The 22,662-nt window shown below is 30.2% G+C and overlaps 1 protein-coding gene across 1 annotated transcript in view; it reads left to right on the forward strand.

Moving 5' to 3' along the window:
• LOC142321322 (uncharacterized) overlaps positions 1-22,662 on the forward strand; it is a 132,665-nt gene that overhangs the window by 54,431 nt on the left and 55,572 nt on the right. The window contains exons 8-11 of the mRNA XM_075359314.1: positions 5,252-5,375; positions 7,593-7,633; positions 9,786-10,037; positions 17,671-17,894. Coding sequence (XP_075215429.1) covers positions 5,252-5,375; positions 7,593-7,633; positions 9,786-10,037; positions 17,671-17,894 — 641 coding nt within the window. The remainder of the gene's footprint in view (positions 1-5,251; positions 5,376-7,592; positions 7,634-9,785; positions 10,038-17,670; positions 17,895-22,662) is intronic.

Here is a 22,662-nt window from a genome sequence, read left to right on the forward strand (position 1 = left end):
TCTTGACCAAACTGTAAACAACATAAATAAGACCCACACGAAGATTTTAATAGGGGACTTTAATGCCCAACTTGGTAAAGAACGAAGATATCGTGATATTATCGGAAAATGGCCTGCCCAAAAGAAAACTAACAAGAACGGCCAAAGACTTGTCGAATTTTGCAGAAACCATAATATGATCTCAAAATCCACCTATTTTATGAGAAAACCAAACAAATTGAAGACTTGGAAACACCCAGATTGGAAAAAAGGAGAATGGCAACTGGATCATGTTTGCATGGACCGGAATTATCACAAGGAGATTTATAATGTAAAAGTCTTGAGAGGAACAGATACTGGATCGGACCATTACTTAATTAAAGTTAAAATAAAATTCACCCCGCATAAAAAGAAAAAATCCCAACCTAAAAACAAAAGAGCTTATGATCCACATAAATTAATAAACAATGCCATCTTTGAAGAAACAACAAAAAAAATCAAATTAACTAATAATTTAAAAGAACTGACATCCCAACTGAAAGAAATAGCTGAAGAACTAGCCCCTATAAACCCAAGAAAAAAACACCAATGGTGGAATGAAGAATGTGACAAAGCAGTCAAAGACCGACACCGGGCTTGGATCAACCACCAAACCCAGAAAACTGAAGAATCTAACCATGAATTCACCAAACAAAGGAAAATAACTCAGAAAATTATAAGAGGAACCAAACGACAAGCCCAAAAAAACTTGATTCAGCAAATAGAAGAAAGTTCCAAGAAAACTAATTTCCGAGACTATTATAAAATTTTTGGTCAGGCTCTTCAAGGATATGAACCACCCACCCTTATGCTGAGAGGAAAAAAAGGAAATATGGCCCACACCAATAAAGAAAATGCTGAAATTTTGGCAGAAACCTTCAATAGACTCCTCAACTGTGACGACCCCCCAGAGCTTTTTGAGATTGACACTGAAACTCCAGTTAAAACTTCACCAGTAAATATCAACCCGCCAACAATTCAAGAAGTTCTCGCAGCCTTAAATGAAATAAAAAACTACAAAGCAAGCGGAGAAGACCAGCTTTTCGCAGAACTCTGGAAACACTCATCAGTTTATTCAGTCAAAACTTCCCTACATCTATGCCTCGTGAAAATATGGAACGAAGAAAAACTTCCAGAACACTGGACCACAGCCCTCATCCATCCACTACATAAAAAAGGGGATAAAATTAATCCTGAAAACTACAGAGGCATATCTCTCCTGGATTGCACATACAAAATCCTGTCGAGAATCATATACAACCGATGCAAAGACCAACTTGAACTGGAACTTGGGGAATACCAAGGGGGATTTAGGCCATGGAGAGGTTGCCCGGAGCAAATAATATCCCTAAAACTTATGATGGACTTATATAAAAGACGGAAAAAACAACTAATAATCACCTTCGTCGACTTTAAAAGGGCCTATGATTGTATACACCGACCATCCATGCTGAATATTCTGAGAAACCTGGGCCTTCACCCTAAACTCGTAAACATGATAAAATTAACTTTAACCAATACCCAGTCCAGAGTGAAAGTCAGAGGTGAACTCTCTCAACCCTTCTACATAAAAACTGGATTGAGGCAAGGAGACGGCCTCTCACCACTCCTTTTTAACTGCGCCCTTGAATTTGTCATGAGAAAATGGTATGAAATAAATCCCAAAAATATAAAAATGGGTACTAAGAAAAACTCCATCACACTTAATTGCCTAGGATTTGCAGATGACCTCGCTCTTTTAGCAAATAATATTCAAGAAGCCAAAACACAAATCATGAGCCTTCAAAACCTAGCACAAAAGATATGGCTTCATATCTCTTTCGAAAAAACTGAACTAATGGCCATAGATCCTCTGGTAATAGAGCACATTACGGTAAACAATCAGAAAATTAAAATAGTAAAACAATTTAAATATCTAGGGGAAATAATAACTTATAATTTAAATGAAAAAGTGACATGGCAAAACAAAACCAACTGTTGTCAGTTTAGGGAATCGCATCTTAAAAATATTTAAAGTACTGAAATTTCCAATTAAGATCATCCACCATAATGCATAATTCTTATATAGGTTGGATAAAATAAAAATGTACCTTAAGAATGACAGAGTAGCACCATTAACCTTAAGCTAGTCAGACAGATATGCCTTGTTTGAACAAAATTTGTAGGAAATAACCAACTAATCACAAGAAACGTTCACATTTTTTTTTTATAAATTTAACATTAGTAAAGGGGTGTTGGCAGTTGTTATTCAGCAATGAATTTTTCACAACATTGTGGATAAAGTAAGTTTCCCATCCAGTTTATTGCAGGCATTTTTCAGTATTTAATTTTATAATAATAAATAATTATGTGACCAGTTTCTAGGAAATTCTGGACTAAGCTAATCTCTCTGGTCTTATATCAGTAATAAGCCAATCTATTATTATATTCTCAGTCTTTCTTTTAGTTTGCTCTGTATATACCAAATTAAAATTATTTTCCTTACAAATTAATTCGTATACGCTCTGCTCTTTTGACATGGTTGTATTTATCTTAGTGCTTTTGAAGGACAGAGGCTAATTTCATAGACCTAGCCGAACATTAAAGTTGAGATTTTTAAAGATTTTTTTATCTTGCTGTCATATAAACGGGGCTAATATGCAATTTTTGTCCACATTTTCTGCAATCCTGCTGCTCAATTATTTTTAAGTAAAGTTGTTTTAGGACAGGGACAGTCATGACCGTTTTTAAATTTTAACTATGATTTTTTAAACTTTTGACTTACGTACTAATTTTAAATCCTGATGATGGCTTCCATGTAAGCCGAAAGATTAGAGTACATATCAACATGCTGTTAAGGTGGATTATATTAATTGTTAATTTATTCATTTAATTTATCAGCAGTACCATGTTTGAGAAACTAAAGTTGTTTTGCTGTATTTGCTCAATGTTTTGTCAATTCTTTTCTTTATAGTGTTAATTATTTTTTTTGATAAAACCATTGAATTCAGCTTTATGTTTATTAAAATTCATTTTATTTTGAGCTTCTGGGCTAATTGGCACCTGGTTTGCTGTATGAACCGTTTTCATTAAAAGCTATCATCTTATGTTGTGCAAGATAAAAATATAATAATAAAAAAAAATAAAGGATTAAAGATTTATTTATTCATAAAATAAAAATGTGGAAAATTAAATTCATTTCTTTAATAACAGAAAAATTATGTACAGCGATAGATAATATCTTTAATTCAAATACCTAAGCATTTTGTTTTGAATTATTTAATTATTCGTAATTTATATTAGGATTATAAATAAATAAATTTTGTAGTTTACTTCTCATTAAAAAATTAAATAATCTTATAATTACTTCAATTTTGGAAAAATTAGCAGAATTTGTAACAATAAATCCTAATTTGTGTTATTGATCTTGTTGATATACTTATGAGTCAATCCTAAATGTATAATAATACCAAAGTTTATAATTTCTCCCGAATAACTCTGAATTTTTCAACTTATCCTTGTTTATGTACCTGAGATATTCAGGTTGTTTTATAACTGTCAAGACAAGAATTTGCTGACCTGGTTTTTTATCCAGCATAGTTCTGATGATAACAGAAATCTGAAGAACAAATCTTACAGCCTTTAACAAAGTCCTTGACTCTGTTTTCTGCTAGGGTTGGCTATCCAACCTTTTGCTGGGCTACTTGGCTTAGGAGGAGTAAGGTGTGGCTTTTTTGTAAATCAAGTTTTAGAGTTGAAGTGTGAGTATTTTGATGTGTTTTCTTGAATGATTTCAACTAGCTACAATGCAAATATTAGACAACTTTGCACATTATCACTCTATTTGCCGGATCCAAAACCTTTTCTGGATATGCTCCCAGGGTTCATTTAAAAATTGTAGAATCATAATTAATAGTAAAGAAAACAGAAAATTTTGATGGAAAAAGGAATGATATAAGATGACATTTTGAGCTCACTTTTTTTAGTTTCATGAATTTAATGGCAAAAGAGGAATTAAGTGTTATACAATTGGAAATTGCAATTTAAAACTAGTGTAATACAATTTCTTTTTTATGCAGATGACATCATATTGTTTAAGAAGAAACTAAACAATGTTCAGGAAGCAGTATTAGAGTAGGGTTACAACGTAGAAGAATAAAAGTTATCGTTGGGAGTATTAAAGTAATCAGGATTGGATGTGAGAATGAGGAATTGAATATAAAGTAGAAAGATGTAACACTAGAATAGATTTTAAGTTACTAGTATTTAGGAATAATAATTCATGAAAATGGTATAATAAAACAAGAGACTGAAAGAAGAGGAGATGATCGAATTAAAAAAGTTAGAATTTAATCTACTAAAGTTTGTATATTATATTTGTAAAATGAGTAACATTTATACAGTTATATAATATATATATTTAATAATGAAAAGTATATTTATTAGAAAAAAATCAGTCTGTTTCTTCTTAAGTACTGTGTGACTTTGAGAAATAAATAGGAAAGCAAAATAAGTAAAGCATCTAAAAGAGGATGGACAAAATGAGAAAGGATCAAGTTAGAAATTATAACAAAGAGAAAGTTCATCAGCCACGATTTGTAACTGAAACACGAGAATGGATGAATCTGCTCCACACAGCACAACTTCAAGATTGGAGAGCTTCAATCACAATCATGAGAGCAAGGATACCATTCATAGCAAACAAATTATTTCTTAGGAACCAAATGCCGTGTTACTTTCAAAACAGTAGCAACATGTTAATTGCTGGGTGGGATGTGGGACTTCTTGGATGTAGCGTAGAATCAAAATAAATAACAGCAATATAAAGGTCTATTATCAGCATAATATCTAATCCGCATGAGATATCATGAATAACAACAAAAGATTATATATGATAGAATGATCGTGATCCTTTGTTGATCGGACAAGATTTATCATAAACAACTGTATTTATCACAGCTAATGCGCATTTATAAAAAAATAATTTAATGTGGCAAGTGGTGGACTGCAAATATTCGTAATAATGTTGACGTCCAGTTTAAGTTCTGTCAGTGTTTCAGTCCTTGTGAAAACTTGTAAAAGATTTTACAAGTTTAGACAATTGGCATAATCAATAAAATGGGACTTATTTTTTCAGTTTCAATCAATAGTTTATTTATATTGGCATAATATTTATCTACTCGAATAAAACTTTTTAATCATATAAATTTTTTGTGCTGTTAATAATAATAGAAATGTATTGTTTTTGTTACAGAAAAATGATCCTCCACGTGATGTAGGGAAAAACGATCTTGATACACCAGCATCCCCACCTCCTGAAAATCTAGCTGATGAGATAGCCTTTCTGATGAATTGTCATCTGTTACGTCTCAAAAGAGGTAATTTACAATTACAGTATTATCTGTATCTCCTTTCCTAAATGCATGTAGAAAACCTTAGTATGATATGTTACTATAAAATTGAACAGTTACTAATTAAATTAAAAGATTTGTTTTTATTTTTTTTTGTGAATTATAGACTGTTTAAAACATTTCTTTCTGAACATTTAAATAGTTGAGTTGAAGCAAAACATAGTTCCATGTGTTTCTTGTTAAGTTTTTTATAAGCACCAGTACTCTAGATATCTGTAACGAAATTTATTCATTTTAAATGATCTATTAGAACTACAAGGGAGGGAAGAAAACAGCATGTTTTTGGTTTTATTTTTCAATGTAATCTCCACAAAGCTAATACATCTTTCCTACCGGTGCTTTAATTTAGTTTTACCATTTTTATTATGCTATTTGTCAAGCTCCTTAAAATTCCAACTTAACAGCATATGTATCTTTTTCATTTCTTTTAAATTGTTGTCCATGAAAGCATTTTTTGAGATTATGAAATAAGTCTCTGGGTGCTAAATCTGGTGAATACAACAGATGAGCAAGCAATTTGAACTTTAGTTCATTGATATTAGCTATTGTGATGACTGATGAAATGTGCTAGTGCATTGTCATGGTGAAACAATTTTTTTTTTTTTGCTAATGTGGTTTTTTTTTAACGTACATGCTCTTTTGATATTTTAACAGATAAAAATTTAGTAATATCAGCTAATTCATCTTAGAAAATTGTTAAAGTAAAATCCAATAAGAAGTACGACTTATACCAAAATAGATAACAAAAGCAACTTGTGCTGGAAATATTCATGAAAATTAAACAAAATAATATTTTACAATCTATATTTAAATTCTGTTTTAATAATTTTAACGTTCGGTTCTATTTTCAAGATTTATTTGATTCTCTGCTTGATGTATGTTGAATAATTTTGGTTTTCAGTTTGAGAAATACAGGTTATATTATAGGTTATAGGTTGACGTTCTATTTTTCCAGAGTGTTTTGTTTCCTTGGTCACTTGTATATATTTGTTATAAAAATGATTGATTACTAATAGAAATCAGAGCAGCCATTCTGTTATTTATGATGGTACAAAAACAAATCACCATTCTAACAATAGTCCAGTAATATTAGCTCTTTTAAGTATATATTTTACATTAAGGTTTTCCATTAGTATTAGTTCCTGTTGTAGTGTATTGAATTTAGTGAAAAGTTGAAAGATAACTGTTATGAAGATCTTAGTAGTACAAGAAATGTCTTTGCACGAGAAATTAGTGAAAATAACATTTTTTGTACTGCATTTGTAAACTAAATTCCTTACCTTGCATGAATAAATACATTTACAGTGTTATTGTGTAAATTGAATTTTATTTAATTCAAGAGAATATTGTGAAATGAAAAAGTCACCAAGTTCAATATTAAAAAACTTTTCATAGTTTTATGGTAATGATTATTATAATTATTTAAATTACATTATTTAAATGGAATTGAATAAATAAAATTAATGTAATTTTATTAAATTAATTATTTGTTAATTATTTATTTAACTAAATAAATTGACTGTTAATAAATATAAAACTAACCATAAGTCTCAAAATATTTTTTGTGTTCAAAGTTGTGTTATTCTGTTTCTTACTTATACGATATTATATGAATAAATAGTAAGCAAATTGCATTCTAGCAGCTGAATATACGATGTTTGTTCAAAAACTGGCTGAACTTTTTAAATTGCATACTCCGACCACCGTGCATACCTAGCTGCATATCTTGCTAACATATTGTCTTTTACTGGGTTCTGATCTATGCGTTAGTTATTGAGAACTATCAGTTGAGTGAGGTCATGCATAAGCTGCTCATCAGATTAGTGGAAAGCAAAAATGAAGGAGTTGGAGGAACAATGCGCCTCTGTGAAATTTTGCGTAAAACTGGGGAAACTTTCACGGAAACATTCTAAATGCTTAACCAATCATACAAGGATGACTGCATGAGTCGAACACAGTGCTGTGTTTGGCTTAAGCATTTTAAGGAGGGCAGAAGTTCAGTTATGTTAGGGTTTGTGTATGTGTGTGCATGTGCATGTGTGTGTGTATGTGCACGCTCATGATGGAGGGTTAGTTTCATGTGGAAGTGAGTGTTGCTGGTCTTCAGCAGTATGTGTCTGGAGAATCATTGTGTTGGTGTTTTATACTCCCTGTGTCATATATTGAAATGTGCATTCTTTTTAGTCTGTATTCCTAGGCATTCAATGTATACTTTATTAGACTTTGTGTGTGTATATTTATAAACTTCAAATTGTGATTAAAATACAAATCTTATATATTTACAATTGGTATTCATAACCATTATTTATACAGTCCACTATCCAAAAAAAAACTTTTAAGCAATAATTCAGAACAAGCATCAACATAAATTCTTAACAAGCGTTTTATGTTCTACACATGAATTTGTAAAAATCAATACTCTTCAAAAGAGTAACAATTTTTTTTAGTCATCAATTTTGTTGCAGCTCTCCAAGATTCAAAAGATTTCAAAAAGTATTTCCTTTTTAACATTCTTCCATTCTTCTTCTGTATTTTCTACCTTATCTTTTTTACTAAGACCTGTTGCAATGTCCTCTTCACAGATCTTCTTTACTTCCTCTTTCTCAAGCTTCTCTAAATTCCAGAAATTCATCTGGCACCTTTTCTTGAGGTTTTTAAACCCATTCCATTTTATTACCACTAAATTATGGTAGCTATCAATGTCTGCTCCTGGAGATATGCATTGCAGTCGACGAGTTGATTTCTAAAACTTTGCTTAACCATGATATAATCTATCTGATATCTTGCAATATCGCCCAGCTTTTTCCACTATTCTTCTATTATGACTTTTAGACTGAGTGTTAGCAATTACTAAACTATACTTTGTGCAAAACTCAATAAATCAGTCCCCTCTCATTTTTTTTTTTGCCCACCCAAACTCGCCCACAATATTTCCTTTCTTGCATTTTCCGATGCTTGCATTCCAATCTCCAGTTATTATTAAATTTTCATCTCCTTCTATATGTTTAATTGTTTAATCAATTTCTCTACGCACTCTAACTCATTGTCATCTTGGGCACTTGTAGGGATATAGACATTAACAATTGTTGTCGGCATAGATTTTGATTTTATCCTGATTATAATGATTCTATTGCTAAATTTTTTGAGATACTCTACCGTCTGCCGTATATTCTTTTTCATTATGAAATATACTCTTCTTGCCTGCCCTTTGTTTGACGCTGAGTTAATTGTTCTAAAATCACCTGAGTAAAAGTCGTTTTTCCCTTCCCACCAACCCTCGCTAATTCCTACTACATCTACATTTAACCTACTTTAAATTTTCTAACCTTCCATACTTTTTTAGGCGTCTTAACATTCCATGCTCGGACTCGTAGAATGTTATTTTTTAATTTTCTGATGACCCCTACTTTAGTAGTACCCACCCAAAGATCTGAATGGGGGACTAATTTATCTCTCGAATATTTTACCAAGGAAGGCGCTTCCATCTCTTTTAAATGAAAAAGCAGAGAGCTGCATTTCCTTGAAAAAAAAAACAGCTGTAGTTTTCCATTGAGCTGAGTACTGCACAGCTTCAGCTATGCAGTAATCAGAAGATTGAGTGACGATATGGCTGTTTAAGTGCTGCTGATGTACACCATTAACAACTACTGAAAGAGATGCTGCCCTCTTTCAGGAATCTTTCCTTAGTCTGGCTCTCAAACACCTCTCTGATATGGTTACACCTTCGGTCCAGCTAATCTGTATTACTGAGCACTCATGCTCCCTCACTGTCGGCAAGGTCTTATGATTCATAGTGGGAGAACAATTTTATTAATTGTCATTAATTAATTTCATTAGAAATTAGGTTAACCATTTTCTGGTTAACAAGAAAATGGTGTTTTATAAAATATAAATGGTTTTTAAGGAAATAATTGATGGTTGTTTTTTAATTACCTCAAAATATTCAGTATATAGCCAGACTTTTCCCTTTGCTTTTGTAAGCAATTCTGTGATTACATTTTCAGAGGATTTAATGTTAAATATTTTCCAAAATTCCCAGATTTTTTCTTTTCATTTGACTATTGTAATTGTAAACAATTTATTATATATAATAAAAAAATAAAATAAACCATATAACAATGGTGTTAATAGAAAATTTGAATTCGTATAGATCAAGGGATTACTGTAATTCTGTAGTAAAAAAATTAAATAACATTGTTATTACTCTTATTCTATATATTAAAACAGGATTATAATAAGTAGTAAGATTTTTTTTTGTCATTTAATTCACTTTCATACGTTTAATTCTATATTTTGAGATTTTTGGAAAATTAATCATATTGTTTTGTATTTTTATTTTTTAAAATTTTAATTTTTGTTGTATGTTATTTTGTGAAGGGTAAACCAATAGAGGTGATATCTACAAAGAATGATACTGGATTCAGTTTAGCTGATTTTTTAAAGTCCTTAATGCCATCACAAGACAACACTCAGGCGAATAGAGTTACATCCAATGAAATTGAACCGCCTGGTATAGACACTCCTGTAATTGGTACTTCAGTACCTCCACCAAATATCGATGAAAATTTCCAAGAAAAACTTTGGAATTCAAACCTTCCTCCTAAATTTCCTTCGTGGAGTGATTCACAGGTATTTATTGTTTGAACTCATTTAACAAAATTATTATTTTATTTAGTCACGAGTCATTTTAATCAGTTTTTATTACTTTTACTTAACACTGTCAGTGTGGATTCTTTTCTTGAATTTTGATACCATCTCCTATTATTACATGACTACCACTGAATACAGCTTTTATATGTGTTTATTATTACACGAGTGTTCACAAGTAGCTATATTTTATGTCCCGATTGATTAACCCATTCACTGTCATGAACATATAAAAATACTACTTGTAATTCAAACTTTTAGCACTATCTAATTTAATGGTTTTCATCAGTCCTTCTCTTATTAATATATCAAATTGATTTTAGTAAAATGAATTTTTTTTTCTTTTTTAAGCAAATGCTATGAATAATATTGCTTCTATTCTGTTCTAAATACAGTAAACAAAGAGAGCGACAAGGCTTGATTCATTGTACCGTTTTAGCAGTATGTATTGCCATTAATAATGACTCCTACTTTTCTAACATGTGAAAAATGTAAATACTGCAAACCTGTATGAAAAATTTAATTTAAAATTAAAAAAATAATTATTTTTAAAATTTGAAAATATCTTCATTCATCAACCAAAACTGTGATATAGGTCTAAAACAAATTTGACTGTGGTCAGATAGTAACTTGACTTTAAATAACATTTTTTTTTGACAGAATACAATATATTACATCGAAAGAAAATACTTACGATTTAATAATTTGATTAAAAGTGTTCTTTGTAGTCAATAAGTTAGGTATACTGTTAAAAATGATATATTTTGTCATTTATGGCTGATGTGGGATTTTTTTTTTTTTTGACAGTGAATGAGTTATAAGTTTTCCCTTCCAAATGATAAACATGTGTTCAGATTACACTATCTTAAAAAAATTAATTACTAAATATTATGTCCTTTTTTTTGTGTATTTTTATATAATTTAACCCGCTCAACATTCCAGGGATATGATGGAATATCTACATTGTTGAGTGAAAACAAGAAAAATGTGAAATGCTCCATACATTATGAGAAATATTTTATAACTATGTAATATCCCATTACAAAAGTATAACCTCTTAATAGTCTTGTGGAAGAAGGTAAACTATTGTGATCAGAGACAGTTGCTGTGAGTTGATCATTTTCTTTATTCTTCTCTTGCCGGTTCCATTTGTGATATTATATTAGCGGTTTCTAGATTTCTGGAAGAGGAGCCTCTTTTTTATGGGGTCGTGATACTCCATGTTTATGAACTGTTTCCTAATTAGGGATTGTGTAAAAACCAAACAAGGCTGAGATAGCTGCTGGGTAAACCCAGGCACCCTATCCCTCATAAATTTAATTTAATGAACTAATGTAGTCATTCAGTACAGTTCAACTAAATATTGAAGACTAATCACAGAATAAAAGTTTTGGTAATTTTAAAATTTAACGCTTTGTCTCTAAATCTTCTTAAAAGTAATTTTTGTAATAAGAACTGTTCTTAATAACAGTTTCACTTCCCCGGTCTTTAACAAGCTTATGGGCTGGTAAACCGGTAAGTTTCTGTGGTATTCAATTAGTATATAATTTCTTACTTATATACAGCTGATTTGTTGACACCTTACAAAAAGAAATTTCTATTAAGTTTTTTGTACATAACCGTCCGTTTTTTCTAGTATGTCAAAGCAGTCGCTGTTTTATACAAACATACAATGGCCACATTTTTTATAATCGTGTATAAAATGGTTAATGTTATAATTTTTTCAAAGACCTCACCAACCGGTATAAATAATCTAAAAATATTCTGTTTATTGGAATCCCCACTTGACTGCTATTATTATTTTTCTCCCGCTATAAGCTGAGAAGGTATAATTGCAGAAGAATCTTTGGAAAAAGTATACAGCCTCTGGATATGAAAAAAAGATGACTTCTTTTATCATGCAAATGGATGGTAGTAAATGATTGTGGAAGTGTTGTGTAAAACGCGTGGAGAAAGATACTTATGAAGCATCTTCTACATCGAAAGTTATATAAGAAGAAGCGAGTGAAGACAATAGACGTGTTTGCTAAGAAATTCTACCGGTAAGATCAAATAGGAAGAATGAGAAGCCCTAAGAAATGAAACTTGGAGATTTTCATTAACATTATGACTATTTGAGATTTATTAATGACCTAATAAAAGACGGCAGGCAATCGACTACAGATGATGTTTTTAAAAATTGTTTAGCTGCAGTACATTTTCTTGTTTACTTATTCATTGTTTATTGAAAATATAGATTAGTTCATTAGTGTAATTTTTTAGCATATATGTTTATTAATGTTTGAAAAAAATAGATACAGTAATATTGTTCAAGATATACTGTGAAATCAGTACCCAGCATCTTTTTTTATGCGTAAAATTTCCTGTTGTTTGGAGAGGACAGGACATTTTTGTGCCTGGTGTTACAAGTATGAAAGTCGGAGTTATGTTTCAGTTCTGATAGCTTATCTTCAGTAAATAGTAAAGTCCTGGAAAATATAAATGTTAGAAGAGTGAGGGTTCTAAAATATCTTGAAGAACTCTCATGAATCGCCAAGTATAGTTGACAAATCACATGAATGAATGATCTTTTTATGAATAATAAAATCTTTTTTGCTATTAACAGAATTACCCCAAGAAATAACAACATAATTTAAAAGGGAATATACATATGTTTTAATACACCATCAATAGAATTCTCTTGTTCATTATACATGACAGTGTAAGTACAACTGAAAAAGCCCAGTTTAATTTAGATGACAGATTGGACCTAGACCTTCCAAGTAAAGGCATCATCAGTTGTGAGACCCAAAAAATAAGCATAGCTTGAAAATTTCAATGGGGTTTCAGTAACTGTTCCATGATTCAATTGAAACCTTGTTGCTTGTGTTTCATTGGAATTAAGTAGCGAGCCATTAGCCAAAAACCATTCATTCATTTTGATAAGATCAATAGTAACTAAATTGGAGAAAATGGAATAATTTAGATTTGTAAAAGCCATTGTAGTATTTTCAGCAAAGGTAATTGGCCTCAACAGACATATTGAGTTCGGCGAGGCATTTACATAAATCAGAAATAATATTTGCCCAAGGATAGATCCCGTAGGAATGCTATCGGGTACCAACTCATAATGTGCTATTACTGTTAACCAGACATGAATATTCTGCATCAATCTTTTTATTCACAATAAAATTGTGATTATTTATAAAATACAAAAATCTAATCGTGCGAATGTAAATAGTCCTTGCATTGTTTAGTAACAAAATATTGAAAAGCAACTAAACAATGAATTATTATGACTTATCGAAAATAATGAATAGCGCTTAAATACATTAAAAAAATAATGTAATTAAAAGCAAATGATAAAATTACATTGATGTTACACCTAAGCTGTGGGCAAACAAATAAGAACATTCTTTATTCCAGTACTGCTAATAAAATGCCATAGAAATACTAAAGAAGATACCAAGCATCGAATCCAAACAGATTGGAATGTGTGAAATACCCTGTGTGAATGTAGCCTTGCAGTCATTTAAAGGCCAAATATAAAAACTTGGGCTATCCATGCGTGTGCAAGGGATTGGGTGTGTTAAATTTAAATAATTTTTGTTAATTTAAAAGGAAACAATTTTTTAAAATTATATTTAATATCTTTTTTTTGTCAAAGTAGTTATTTTTTTTAAATTTAATTTTTCTGACTAATAATTTTTAATGAAATAAAACTTGATAGCTGCTTATACCATACTAATTCGCATAACTAAAAGAGTTTTTATCACAATACAGAACTTCAGCCACTATTATATTGATTGTTCTGGCTACTACAATTTCAGTTGAAGATTTGAGTTTGAAAAGTTGATTTTTATTTCCTCTATTTTAGTATTAAGGTTACCCTTCTTTATTATTGTTGAAATAACACTGCTCGGAATGTAAAAATTAGACAATCTTTATATTCCGCATCATCACATGGTTTGTTATCTTGCATCACCGTGTAACCTATGTTTCATATACATCAAATACACATCATAGAAGTCATTAATGTATCTATCCTGTGAAAATATTTGTCTGTGGTAATCCACAGAAATTCACTGCTAACATTTTCATTTGGTGTGTTATTGTTGATGTGTATGTTGTAAATTGTATTCTTGTTATATTTATTTTAAAATTCAGGAAAATATTTCTTGCTCAGTCAATTTCTACTTATATGTACATTGCTCGTAGACTCATTATAAAAGTGACAGTTCGTGATCTGCAGATATAAAGCTTTACCTGAACAGATGATTGGTGTATCGTTGTTCAGTTATGTCTGTACATTATCTATTTTCATATAAAGTAAGTAGAATTACCTTGAATTAAACTAGTTACTAATTAATTGATCTATATGTGAGATATAAAGTGGGGCCTATGATAAAACTCTATGGGATGCCTGCTCCCACAAATCTGTCTTAATTTTCTATTAATAAGTAGAATTTAATCCTCTGAATTTATTTATTTCATTTATTATCCAATTTTTAAAAAAATACAGAATTTTTTTATATGTATATATATATATATATATATATATATATATATATATATATGTGTGTGTGTGTGTGTGTGTATTTTGAACACTGTATAACACTATATCAAACAATTAGTAATACGAGGGTCATTCAAATATAGTTTAGAGCTTCATTAATATTAAATAAAATTACAAATAAATACCTTATTTTTCTAAATAGTTTTCTTCAATAGGAACACATTTTCTCCACTGGATAGGTAACTTCCTGATTCCTTCATCAAAAAAACATGATGGCTGCCTCAGCAACCAATTGCACACATGCATGCTCGACTGCGGCATAGTCTTTAAATCTTTCCTCTCCTAAAGCTTCTTTCAGCATACCAAACATGTAGAAATCACTTGGTGACAAGTTTGGACTTTTCTGTGGGTGTTGAAGAAGTGTCCAATGAATTTAGTGAGTTTATCGTGAGTCTGAGTTGCCATGGAGTAGGAGGATGTTGTGAATCTGTTGCCGGTACCGTTTGTTGCTATGAGCAGCCCTGACATCATCTAACAATTGGCAGTAATATGCCGAATTTACGGTTCTTCGTTCATGCAGTTAGTAAATCAGCAGCATACCTTTTTAGTTACCAAAAGACAGTTACCAGAAATTTTCTAGCTGAGAAGTGTTTTATGGCCTTGATAGTGCTCCTCTCACTTTTCCAACACTCCATACTGTTCTTTTGTTTTATGGGGTGCAGTTGTGAACTCACATTTTGTCGCAGGTCACAGTACGGCCATTAAATGCCTCCCTTCACCTCAAAGCAATTCATAAGCTGTTGACAGATATCTTTTCGGACATTTCTCTATGTCTCATGGAACTCACACATACCCATACGTGAAACCTACATTGCCAACACTTTTTTGTATCCAAGAGTGTCTCTCTTTTTTCTGCTTAGCATCTGGAACCACTGTAATGTATTACTTCGTAGGATGATATATATGAATGTGAATGAAGGGTAGTCTTGTACAGTCTCAGGTCGACAGTTCCTGAGATGTGTGGTTAATTGAAACCCAACCTCCAAATAACACTGGTATCTACAATCTAGTATTCAAATCTGTATAAAAGTAACTGCCTTTACTAGGATTTGAACCTTAGAACTCTCAACTTCGACATCAACTAATTTGCAATGAGTTAACCACTAAACCAGCCCAGTGGGCATCCAAGAGTGTCTGACAACATTATATGCACACTCCCAACACTTACACCCGCCTCTGATGTAATTTCAGTGACAGTCATCTTCCACAAGGTCATGAACTTCCTGAATCATTGACAATGGTCTGCAGATGATATTAGTGACTTTTGTTCTCCACTGCATCACAGCCACCTCAAAATTTTTTGGCTCGGTTAAACATTTGACAGGGTAGCATTTCCAAACTGTGCCTAGAGTTGAGTCAAAATTTCAGAGAATTTGACACCTTTGTTGGCAAAAAATGCTAATTTTTGCTCAAAAGATGCTAATTCGTTACACAACTGATGATGATACCTCCTGCTCAGATATTCTGCTACTGACAGGAATGTTACCTACGAACGTGACTGGCCAGTTGTTCCCCTCCACACATATCCACCTTACTACCCACAGTGCCCTACCACATTTACTGCTGTTCCTCAATCCACACAGAACAATTTTGGTTTACATATCAATAACCCTCATAAATATCTAAATGCACAGTTCAATAAAAGGTAAGAACACTCACTTATATGTCTGCAGTGCCATCAGCATCAGAGACATTTTTAAGAATACACATAATTATAAATAAAATATAGTTATTTTTGTAAAAAAAAAGTTAAAATTTTAAAATTATTATTAGTATGATGTATATACTATTATCATATTTAAAACTTATGTTCACACCATGGTTAAATAAACTATCTCACATTTTAACTATGGTTTTTTTTAAAAAAAAAAAATATTTTTAACTATATATTTTATTTATAATATTTGAATTTTACAAAAATTTGTCTGCTAATGATGGAGTTAAGCTCTGTAAGTGCTACAGACAAATAGGCAAGTATTCTTACCTTTTATTGAACTGTAACTGGTGGATTTAGATGTTTATTTGTTTATATTTTATATGTATATATATTTATTTATAAATTTTTTTATTTATTTATATATATATATATATATATATATATATATATATATATATATATATATATATATATAATATTAATAATAACTATTTTTAATAATATTAAAAATGTTATAATTTATTATTATTTAATTCTTTATATAAAAATTGAATTTTATATAAATTTTCTGAAAATTCAAATATTTTATTAGTGTAGGGGATTTTTATATATATATAGTTTTTATATACGGGTGTGTGAACTTGCAGTCCCCAATAGAGCATGCAGCAGGTATCAAAAGTACCTGTGTGTATGTCTTGATTAGTAAATTAAAGAGTAATTCATTGTATAAATTAATAGTTCACTTGCTTATTAAATTTGTACTTACATTTTGAAAATGAAATAATCTACATAATTTAAAAAAGTAAATAAGGTAATGCTATTATTTATTTTCTTATTCGACCATTAACGTAGCTTAATTTAGCAGCTGTACTTTTTTTATTTACAGTTATTGGATGTTTTTGATTTCCTACTGAAAAGCCTCTAATTATAACTATTTTCCTACTTCAAAGCAGTTTCAAGTTGAGATTAAACTTTCATTGCTGTTGGTATTTTTTCTGTTTTTATATATATATTTTTTTATTTAAAATAAATAAATTTTTGCCTGCTTTCAAATAAAAGATTGTCTTATCATTAAAGATAACATTGTATTACCATTTTTATTTACAGTAAATAACCAATATGCTATTGTCTAATCACTGTAGCTAATCCTAATTTATAAGAATTTACTTTTTATTACTTTTCTGTGCTTAATCATTTTAGAGAGTTCAGCTTATAACGTATCACCACTGGTGATCTGGTTTAATAGAATAATAAAATAGCAAATGTGATATATTAAAATATTAGCCTGTGAGATTATGGAAAAGCAAATTGGTAACATGAGGTGTGTTTAGATGGCTAAGATATTTTATTTTTCCTTTCTTAGGTTTCTTTTTTCATATTAACTTACCATTACTTTTGTTTAGGCAAGTTGGGGAGAAGGTGTTAATTCACCACCAGGTTATAAAGAGGGTTTTGGAAACTCATTGGACTATGAAATTCCAGTACCAGAAGATAGTAGTGAAGACGATGTGCTGAGGCCTCCACCAGCAATTGAAATTGACCACAGAAATCTTATAAGTCTGACTGGTTCTCCGTTGAATAATGACAATAACCAATGGCAACCACAACCTGTTGATGTTGATTATAGGTAATAATTAATTTTAAAATTTAATACAATTTTATCTTTAGTAATAATTTCTCTGAACAAAAGGTATATTTGCACTAGGTTAAATACAACTTGTTTAGTAGCAGTAGTCTTTTTTAGATTTTTGGCTTATTTTTTTTTATTTGGATACTCTGCTGTGAGTTCCAAAATTTACATTCAGTGTAAGAGAATTTTGTAGTTTATCAAAAAATTAATGAATTTTTGAAGAAAATATTGCTGTTACACAGCAGTTATGGTGAGATTAGCAATGGGAATCATAGTGAAAAGTTTACGATGAATTTAGAATAATGTGATTTTAATACTATTTATTATTTATAATATAGTAAGTTAATATTTTTAAGTTAATAAATATTTTTTAATAATTATTTTAAGTAATTACCAATATACATCTTTTCCTTACATTTATTCGTTAGACTAAATTGTTTTACTATAATTGGCATACAAAATTGTATGCCAATTTTACAAACCAAAATGTTTTGTAACCACTAAAGCTCACACTTTATTATAATGATCATTTTTCCTTGACTTCTTCTTTTACCCTGTGACCTCTTTCTAGCCCTGAGCTGTTATTGTTACTTATTTTTAATGTTTTCATCTTCTTTTGTGACCAATTCTTACTTTGTTAACCCAACAGGGTTTTTGGTGAGGGAACTGTTCATCTTGTTAGTTTCTGTTAACTTTGGTGTATATTTTTCAGTGCTTTTATGGTGTATGTTACATGATCCAACTTTTTTCATTGCGTGTATCATTCTTTGTTTGAATGACATGGGTTTTCTTACTATGTATATTTATGAAACAAGTTTAAAATTGTTATGGTATGTAATTTTTTTTTCATGTTTTATCAAGTTTTTTAAAACCAAATGAAAAAAATAAGAACACTAGCTTCCATTAGACCTGTAAAGATACAGAAGGAAATGAAATAGAATGAAGAATGTCCAATTTTAGTTTATAACTGTGCTGCAATATTTTATTCTACAACAAAAAAATGATAATATTATACATAGATTATAATCATGAAGAAAAGAAAATTCTGGAAAATAATCAAATCTTGAAAGTGGAGTTTTACTAGGAAATCAAATAGATGTAATTCAGTATCTGGGAGTAGTAGATAAGGTCACAACCCAAGTTTTTACCTTACTTTCTAAAAAAACAAACAATTTTAATGTACTTTTTTAACAAAAACAAAATAGAACAGAGAAAGTTTTGCTAGATTGTATAGAAGGTGTAGGATGCAAAATCACATTTTAAGACTTGGAAATTTTTCTGAGGACACATTCCAAGAAATCATTTAACATACAAACATAAAATTAAAAATCACTAACTGGAATATTGTAAGAGCTATTCATCTGATTAGTGAAAGGAGTTAAAGAAGTCCTTGGGTTATTATGTATATAACCTAATCAATTCTTTAAAATTTTGTTAACCTATTGTTGGTGATTCAGAGGCTGTAAATAGAATGACATCAGAAATTGTTTATCTCGTCTTGTATTTGAATTATTACCATTTACTTCTTTTGCTTTCCTATAATTAATTAAACAGCTTAGTGTAGTAAAGTAAATTATATTTTATTTCTAAAACAAAACATATAGTATTTGTTTTAAAGCTTTTCTAGCTCACTTACAGTAAAAGAAAGAAATAACAATAAAATCAAAGCATAAACCAGCTTGTAACATTATAAAATAAAAAGATATAAACATTTTTTTTGCATTAATGATAAATTTGTTAATTTTATTCTACAAAAATACTTACGTTACTACGTTTAATACATTATTATTTTACCCTTAATTCAATTAAAAAAATTGAAAAGTATGAGTCATCAAAGGAATACCTCTGTGATGACTTGGTCACTTTCTCTATAACTAATTAAAAATATATTCCTGCTTGAACAACTTATTAATTTTCAAATAAATCTGAAATTTCTATGATTTTCATATTATTATATTGCTCATGAGGAAATAAAAATAATTCCAAGATATGTTAGGCTGGTGAGAGTAAAGAAAAGAATTAATAATAATAATAATCTTTATTCCACAAAATAAACAGATTACAAATGAAAATAAAATTATTTAGTTATAAATTCTTAATACATAAGCTTAGTAGACATACAACCAAACAATATAAAATAATAAAAGTAAACAATTTTTACATAATCTTGTGGAACTAGGTACTCCCTATAGTAATAATTGTATTGTATGTTAACATCCATTATTTTTCAATGAGCAAAATAATAAACTAACCATTTATTGAATAATGGTCAAGTATGGATTTCCAAGTGAATATAAAAAATAATTACACAATACAGATCTTGCAGTACTAAAATTGCAGCTAGTGATAAGATTAAATAAATGTACATGCATACAGATTAAATAAATCAGAACCATAAATACAATACAAGAATACAGTGATAAAATTGAAAATGAAATTAATCCTAGATAAAAAATTGAAACAAAAATAATAACAAAAATAAAAATTAATAAAAATATGAAAATTTTAGAGTCATTGATTCCACCCACAATCACAGGCCAATCAATTAAAAAAACTCTCTAGATCTTCATTTGACAACAACCAATCATAAAATGATAGTGAAAACCTTTTAGAGTCTTCTATGGATTTAAATTCCCTGGGTAAGTGATTAAATATTTTTGGACCTATGAATAAAAATGTTTAAATAATTCAATTCTTGGCCTAGGAGGAACTAGTCTAACTGCTTGCCGCAAAGGCCTCATAGCCAGAGTACCAAGGACCCTATCCTGTTTACAGCCTTAATAATATGTCATTAGTATTCTATAGAAATATATATGACGCAGTGGCAAGTTCTTAAGGCCTCTGAATAATGGGAAGGATTCATGTCGTTTACTTATTCTATAAATATAGTTTCAGAAATGCTTTGTTTTTGCGTTATTGTTAGCAAATATTTCTTTCTGATTTCTTCTCCAATGGTAAAATATTACCGTCCTACTTTTATAAGTATGAGGATGATTTGGAAAGTAACCTACATATAAAAAACCTGTATAAATAAAAACATTTTATTATATACAACTTAAAATTACAACTTTAACCATTTTTCAACATGCTCACCATTTAGACTCAAGAATTTGTCATAGCGCTTCACTAATTTACAAATATCTTCCCTTCATAAAATTCAGTCGCCTGAGTACCTAGCCAACCTTTCACGGCATTTTGAAATTCGTCATCATTATCAAAGTGCTGCGATGCAAGCCATTTCTTCATGTGAGTGAAGAGAAGAAAATCACTTTATATCAAGTTTGGGCTGTTAGGGGAATGAACAAAAATGTCCCATTTGAATTGATCAGAAGTTCTTGAGCGCTTTTAGGACGAGTGTTGTCATGGAAAAACAACACATCGGATGACAGCATACTGCAACATTTGTTCTGAATGGCTTGCTTAAGTTTTTTCCAAGTTTCACAGTAGACTGCTGCAGTAATTGTCATACCATGTTCTATAAAATGGACTGGATGAACTTTCTTGGCATTTCAAAAAACCGTAGCTGTAACCTTCCTCGTTGGCAAAGTTTGGCTGGTTTTTTTGGTATACATGGAGAACTGGTAATGGCTGCAGGCCATCGATTGTTTTGTTTTGGTGTTCATGTAGGCCACTGAAGTTTCGCCCCCGGTCACAGTTCTCTTTAAAAAACTTTCTCCTTCCATGTCATAGTTTGAAAGGAAGTCTAATTCAGAGCCCATTTGTTTGGTTCGATGAATCTCTGTGAGCATTTTTTGGAACCAAGCACAGAACTTCCAGTAGCCTAATTTATTGGTGACAATCTTGTACAAATCCATACAAGAAATGTGCGGGAATTGTTCAGAAAGTTCAGAGATGTTAAATCTTCGATTTTGATGCATTTTTTCATCAGTTTCACTGAAAAGATCATCATTCACATTATAGAAAGCCTAACACACTTCTCTTCTTCCTGGATGTTTTTCTTTCAAACAAACATCCATGTATCCAAAAAGGGGGTTCAGTTTTTAAAAAATCATACCCATTGCCACACTACATCGCATCATTCATAACGTTTGGGCCATTCACAGTACATAACTGACGATGGATGTCTGATGCAAAACATTTTGTGCTCAAAGAAATCTTATGACAGCATGTACCTTGTATTTTGTAGGATTTTTTATTGCAGTGCTCATGTTTTTAGGTTATAACAAGCAAATGCGCTGAAGTACACGGCTCACACTAACACAGCTGGAAGCGCACTTATTCAGAGAATACGCTGATGTTTCAGTAGTGGCACCACTAACATTACTAGTAGCACTAAGCTACAATGGAGGTTACTTTCTGAAACACCCAGATAATTTTTACAAGTTAATTGGCAAATTTATAAAATGAAATTTTGTTTAAATATCTCATTTTTATAATCTGTTATTAATATGAAAGTTTTATATTTTTTATTATTATGTAACTTGATTAACTTAATTCACTGCTTTTAAGTAAGCTTTTAATTATTTTTCTTTTACTTATTGTGGATTGTTAATTTTGTTTTATAATTTTTTTACAAAATAAAAGATTTATAGTGTAGTTTGGTTTAAAGTTTCGACTTTTTGTATATATTTCAATCTAAATTATTTAAAAAAAAGGTCTGAATCATATACATTTTCCATTTTTGTAATTGATGCTATTATTGATGTATCGTGTACATCAGTAATATTTGTATAATAGATTATTATTGTATTGTATACAACAATAATGTATGCAAATAAAAGTGTATAGCATTCAGACTTTATTT

The sequence above is a fragment of the Lycorma delicatula genome, chromosome 3, assembly GCF_047948215.1.
Source record: "Lycorma delicatula isolate Av1 chromosome 3, ASM4794821v1, whole genome shotgun sequence".
NCBI classification, from domain to species: Eukaryota; Metazoa; Arthropoda; class Insecta; order Hemiptera; family Fulgoridae; genus Lycorma; species Lycorma delicatula.